This window comes from Bidens hawaiensis, unplaced genomic scaffold, assembly GCF_021521415.1.
Source record: "Bidens hawaiensis isolate Kalapana, Puna unplaced genomic scaffold, B.hawaiensis_p1.1 tig00006678_1, whole genome shotgun sequence".
In the NCBI taxonomy this organism is placed as follows: Eukaryota; Viridiplantae; Streptophyta; class Magnoliopsida; order Asterales; family Asteraceae; genus Bidens; species Bidens hawaiensis.
Genome location: NW_027491454.1, coordinates 537,375 through 544,084, shown reverse-complemented (window position 1 = coordinate 544,084; position 6,710 = coordinate 537,375). Strand labels below are relative to the sequence as shown.

Sequence of the window (6,710 nt, the reverse complement as noted above, 5' to 3'; positions counted from 1 at the left end):
TGGTCTATGACTAGTTAATTACTTGGACTATGTACATGGCGATGTGCATAGTTATCTAATAGTATCGTATTTGTATCATGAACTACCTATGAACGTTTTGCTTTAGAAATTGGGACTGTGAACATGTGTTGTACATAATTATCTAATATGAGTCACATGTACAAATTTTATTTCGACATTTTAATACATGGCTACCCAAACTCCCAAAACTCACCTCATTCTCATAGTACTGTTTTCCTCCGATTTTATAATCTTAATTCCAAGCCTCGTCTATTATTATATTTCTTTAATCATGTGATTCATTTGTTGTGTGAACCTATTTATGTGAATCGTTATTCATAGATTTTGTTGTCATCTCCAATATTTCTACACATCAATATTCCTACCTATTTATTTGGATAGCTACTTATTTAACTTAAAAATATTCTCCATCTATTTATTTTTGTTTGTTCTTATTGTTCTCGATAGTTAACTTTAAAATTTTGCATATTTTTTTTCTTTCAAATATTACTTACGAGTTATTAATAGTTATCAAATTTCATTCATTTATTTAGTTTCATTGCTCTTGATCAAAAAATTCCATTTATCTATTTAAAAAAAGTTTTGTTTACCTTGTTTTCAAACCCGCACAATGAAACGAACCATGTGCATTATGCGACGATCTAAATAATTATGAGTGCACACATAATTATCAAAATCCTCGCATGGAACTCATAGGGAATACATGTTAGGGTGAGCACATTTAGGGTAACCCGTGCAAAACCTAAAACCCAACCCGGAAAAGCCCGAAACCCGACCCATAGTTATGTTTTTTGGGTGCCCATCGGTCCTTGGTTTCGGAGAATTTCGGTTTCGGGTCGAGCCTTGGTCTTTACCCGAGTAAACCCGACATTTTCAAAACCGACCCGAATGGTCTCTTGTGTCTCCATCATCCATGCAACTGTCTGTTTCTATACGTATTATCATCTTCATCATACTCTATATACATGAAGATCACTCTTTTCACCACTCTTTTCATATCTTCAAAGAACTCTTTATTATCGGTGAATGTGAGAGAAAAGGAGAAGGAGAGAGAGTGAAGGAATGATGATGGCTTATTAAAAAATTGTTATGGAAATAAAAAAGCAAGGGACTAGTTTGTCAGAATTGGACTAGTATATTCAATTTCCATTGAATTTTTTAATTGTAAAGTACAACTAGTTTTAAAATAAATTAGAAAAACTGGTTTTTTACTTGTAAACTACACACATTTAGTTATGCTTATTTTTACTTTTTAATTTCCTCTAGTTTGGTGTCACTTATTTACACCAAAAGGTTATGTGTGTCACTGGTAAAAAACCAAATACATGCGGCTTTTGAGTTTTTTATTATTATCTTTACTCTTTAAACTTTTATTTTTCTTCTTGCTTTCATTACGTTGTGGACATATTTGAAGACTCTTCTCCTTATCGTTCTCCGCTTCTACTTCCAAAATCATTCACAACCCTACCGGGTGTTCAGCGGAGAGGACGGAAATTCAGTGACATTCAAAGTTAATTTCGTTATGAATTCAGCCTTTCTTTTTCAGTTTTGGTTTTTGCCTACAAACCCGAAGAACCGAACCCTAAAATACCCGATACCCGTAATTGTGTGAAAGTCTGGTTTTCGGTTATGGATCTTCTATGTATTTCGGTCTCGGGTCGAGTCGGATTTAACACGGTTCGGGTTTACTCATTTGAACAGCCCTAAATACAGGTGTGTGTCATGACTCGGGACATTGGATGATTTTGGATAACGTTACAAATATCGATATGATAAGGGCATGGTGGATACGCAGCTGGTACATCCTATATATAAGTGTCCTTATCATATTTTTTGTTTTTAGCGTTATCCGGGTCACTCGAAGATCTGCGTTATTTTTATTAAAAAGATTTATGTTTACTCTTGTTTTTCTTTAATTTCAGGATGAAATTTCCAAAAGGTTATGAATACTGTAACATTCGTTAATTTTCATACCCAAAACTCGACGCGTTTGAATTTTTATTATTATTAATCGGATGTTTGTTATTTATTACAATCAATAACTCATTATTTTGGTTATTCTTTCATCATTTATTTCATTACACCACTCGTATTTGTTACGTTAGTTTAATAAAAATTATAACTATCAAATATATGCATAATCCACTCCTTAACTAAATTTTACTCACTTTTACACCAACCACCTGAATGCAAGGACTATTTTGCAAAACAATCAAACCAACCATCTTCTTCACATAAATTGATTCAGCATAAGCACAGGCATCCATCAAATCTTGGAATGTTAAAAACCATGTTAATGGTGTGTTTGGGATCGCTAATTTAAGAGTAAATGGAATTTTTTTTGTTTAATGGACTTATTAATTTATGCATTTTTTAAAAAGAAGTTTTTAAAAAAAGTGTTTGGATTAGCTTATTTGTTGAGAAAAACCAAAATGACTAAAACGGACACTCGTATTTAAAATGAGTGTAATGGGTTTTGAAGGTTAGAAGGGTGTAATAGATAAATCAAACCTATAAGTTACATATTCATAACTTTTCAAAACCCCTTTATGTTGAGAAAAACCAAAATGACTAAAACGGACACTCGTATTTAAAATGAGTGTAATGGGTTTTGAAGGTTAGAGGGGTGTAATAGATAAATCAAACCTATAAGTTACATATTCTTAACTTTTCAAAACCCCTTTATTTTGCCTTCTCCATAAGTTAAAATCCATAAGGCCTTATAGTTTGCCAAACAATTTATACACCTTATTAACTTTTTAAAAAGTTTATAAGTTATAAGTTGATAAAACTAAGAAATCCCAAACACCTCCTAGACCTATCCAGCACAATTAATCAAGTTTTCAAGGGGGATATACATTTGTTTCAATCATACTAAAAACAAATTGTAACTTCATATAAAACCAAGAATGTGGCATGTCCTTCTGACGGATTCATTGAAAAAAATAAATAAATAAATAAAAACAATTATAGGGGATGCGACAAAAAGACTGGTTTGTTCTTGCATGCTTTCATTTAACTTAAAAAATGAATGACCAAAGTGATTTTAAAAAACATTAAGGCTGGTGCCTGCAGGCTGATACAAACCTATTATAATTAACCGGTTAGGATTTGCACCTCTAACTGAATCCATTGATTTTCATTCAAGTAACAAATGAACAAACGGACGGATAATAAGCATAATCATGTAAAATCCAACATTGGTTACATGACTCAAAAAGTGACACAGAATGGGCTAGATATTAATCACCACACGCGGATTCACTATGATTAACAATCATCCAGTTGTCCTCTTAAACTAGATATTAATCATATGAATACAACATTTATTTTGGCATATATACATGACTATAGCCCTTTTCTAGTTAATTTTTTAAAATCTATTTCAACTTTTTTTCTCTCTCTCTCTCTCTCTCTAAACCTCGCTTCTGTCTATATACCTTCATCTATTCTTCCCGTATAAGATACATAGAATTACAAAATCTTGCAAACATACCTTACCTCTCTTTCAGATTTGTGAAAGTCGAGTTTTAATGGGCTTTAGCTTTAAGCCCATGCTTTCGGGTGTATAAAGCTCGGGGGAGATGGAAGTTGGGCTTAACGGGCTTCGTGGGCTTACGTCTGTCTCAGAGGGCCGGTAGAGCCCAAAACCCATTAGAAAATATTCTATTGGTACCAACATTGCGTCGGGTTGCTCCTCCGTTACAACCGATCCACATCCTTGAACCTGTAAATGCATACACGAATATGTTCACGTTGAATGGAATGGTCGACTTTTTAACCCAGTTGTTCCGTTTTAGAATGCCAAAATGTATCACTAGAGGTGCAAAATGACTGTTTTGGTAGTGGGTTAAAACATGTTCGGGTTGAAGTAGATTACTTTTAGTAAAGGTCAAAATGGATCGGGTTGACCTGCCAACACTTTTTTGTCCATTTTCAAAAATATAAACATTTTATACACATTATTACAAAAAGGATACTATTAATTACAGTTAGCGTCGATGGTCATGAAACCAAAAAATCTTATCCGTAACCGTAACCATAAATAGTGAACACAAATTAAAAACGATGTTTTGGTTACATGTTTTCGTAAAAACCAACTTTCAGTTTTGCATGTAATTAAAACCAAACTGTGTGTGTGGATTTTATTTTTGAATGTTAAGTAATTTATAAGAAGTTAAATAAAAGTTTAACCTTCATATTTTAGGTCAAATGTAACTAACAAAAGGATTTAGGCCCAAATTCATTATTCTTGGCCAATTAATTGTCACCCCAAAGGCCCAAATGGTAAAACCGAACGGTTTTCAAAAACTTAAAAACCAAATTTTTGGTTTAAGCTCAAAACCAACCCATGCATACCCTAACTACATTAGTAATCTTTGACTACAATTTAGGACAAATTTAACGTGCGACCCGTTGATATTTGACCCTGTCAACCAAATCAACTCGTTTGTAACTAAAATATAGAGTGATTGTTGCATACCTCTACCAATGCACTGAATCTTCTATCTAATTTTGAAGTCATGTGAAGAGAATCAGAATTAAACGGAGAATATTCGCCCACAAAGATTAGGGACCGACACTGCAATCTCTTCAATCCTTCGGTGATGTCTGGTCTCCTGAGACAAACAATTTTTCACGCCTTTTATAAATAGTTAACGTGTTAAAAAATATAATATAAACTTTCAGTAACTGTGCTATTAGCATATTACAACGATAATATTCTGTATTAGAGTGAGATGTTTACTCATTAATAGCTTCAAGAAAGTTGAGCACATTTGAACTTTGCAACTCACCAAGCAACTGCAAAAACAAAGAAGATTTTGTTGTAAGAAACATAATTCAAGAGCTGTATGCAATATTAATAATGAGAAAATTATACAAATGTTTCGAGCAAGTTTGCATTTTTTAACGGTGGGTCCTAAACGTTCAACCCTCTCACAATTGTTTAGAGTAAGTTGGCAATTCTTAAAATCTAGGGACCAAACTTGCAATATGGTCAAACCACATAGACCATTTGTGCAACTTTTAATTAATAATTTAACGAAAGAACTTACTCTTCTACATGACTGTACTAATTCTGTTTCGGGAATTATCGCTGCTCCACGAACTTCCTGTCATTTTATTATAAAAAAAATATAATAAAATCATTTAATTATCAAACACATAAACACAAAACTAGAAAATATACTGATATAGTGATATACACCTTGCTGAAATAGCGGATTAGCAGTAACTCCTTTACTAAACCACACATCCCATAATAATAAAGAATGTTTGCCATAAACTGCAAACAAGAGATATTACATAAGTAAATGTGTCCAAATTGTCACATTTAAAAATAATATTTTTTAATATTTAACCTTGTTACACAACCATTCGGTCCACGAAGGCGGTTTACATAGAGGAGAAATAAGTATGAGACCGAGCACACGGCGTGTGTATTTTATCTATTAGTAAAAAGACAAAAATACCCATCAAAATTTTTTGCAAATTAAGAATTTGAAAGTTCACACGATATACAAAAGATGTGACTTACTGCAAACAGGGTGAGTATGTATGCACCAGCAGCTACCCCCATGCACATAACTGCACCGAGTCTGCAAAAACAATTAAATGAGAAGAGAAAAAGATATTCAAATATTCAGTTAACTGTAATAAAGTAAATAACTAATTAAATAAATTGTTTACAAGGTTTTATGCATTAAAAGTATACTTTGGCAGGCATTCAACGCGTTGACTTGTTTCCCTTTTAGCTAATAAACAAAGAGAATGAACATGAATGTTGCGTTTCCGTGTTCGTTCGTTTAACTTTAACCAAACAAACGATCGAACATGGCAATTAAGTGAACGGGGTTTTCTTGTATGTGTTCGTTCATTAAGAAAATTAGCATGTTCGTTTATGTATATTTTAATAGTATAAACGAACAAACATTACTAAACATACATGAAGATATAAACGAATAAACTTAAACAGACGTAAACTAACGAACGTAAATGAACTAACATAAACAATCAAACAAGACATGTGTTTATGTTTTCTCATTTAAATAATTGAACAAATAGCTTTGTTTATGTTCATTCGTCTATTAAATAAGCAAACATAAATGAACGTTTCAAGATAGGAACTAACATATATTAAAATTTTACCCTAAATAATCAAGAACCTCAGCAACCTGATCAGCTAAATCATCAACAGATAATGCAGGATAATCATATGGCATTGCAGCAGCTCCCAACTGCAAAAGCACTTAAGGATATACAATATAAGAAAATATGCATTTAAAGAAATACAAATATGTTATGAAAAACTAAAGGTAGTGATTATTGATTACCGACCTCGTGGCCAGGAGGGGTAATATGGTAAAAACAGAAATTATGAATCAGCAATGAAAATGCTTCAGGGCATAAGAAAAGCCCTTGGAAACATGACATATCTGTCAAACAGGAAAACAAATGCATCATTAACAATAGAACAAGTATTTGATATTAATTACAAAAAAGCAATCACTTAAGGTTTAAAGCTAAATCAGGATATGTAACCAGAGGTGGCTTGTCTTGGTCACCGAATATGGCAACAGATACAAATCCGTTGGAAGTTTTTACAAGGTGTTCCTGAATGCAATACAAAGGATACTAATTATTATTATTATTAGGTAGAGAACATAACTAAGATAGTTTCATTTTCA

General features: G+C 32.6%; 1 protein-coding gene across 1 annotated transcript; it reads right to left on the bottom strand.

The window, feature by feature from the left end:
• Nucleotides 1-3,432: 3,432 nt before the first annotated feature.
• Nucleotides 3,433-6,475, bottom strand: LOC143633325 (protein NDL2-like). The gene is made up of 9 exons (XM_077101645.1): nt 6,361-6,475; nt 6,172-6,260; nt 5,561-5,621; nt 5,385-5,471; nt 5,231-5,308; nt 5,079-5,135; nt 4,769-4,824; nt 4,505-4,640; nt 3,433-3,748 (listed from the first exon to the last, which is right to left on the bottom strand). The coding sequence occupies exons 1-9, from the start codon at nt 6,454-6,456 to the stop codon at nt 3,530-3,532; spliced, it is 879 nt and encodes a 292-aa protein (XP_076957760.1). The 5' UTR covers nt 6,457-6,475; the 3' UTR covers nt 3,433-3,529.
• Nucleotides 6,476-6,710: the final 235 nt, after the last annotated feature.

What these genes read in the sequence shown, in the direction of transcription:
- LOC143633325 (XM_077101645.1), bottom strand. Translation starts at nt 6,456, where the DNA reads ATGTCATGTTTCCAAGGGCTTTTCTTATGCCCTGAAGCATTTTCATTG. An exon ending in ACATACTCACCCTGTTTGCA is followed by an intron (nt 5,472 to 5,560) that starts GTAAGTCACATC and finishes TTTTACTAATAG; the next exon opens with ATAAAATACACACGCCGTGT. An exon ending in TAGTACAGTCATGTAGAAGA is followed by an intron (nt 4,825 to 5,078) that starts GTAAGTTCTTTC and finishes TTGTTTTTGCAG; the next exon opens with TTGCTTGGTGAGTTGCAAAG.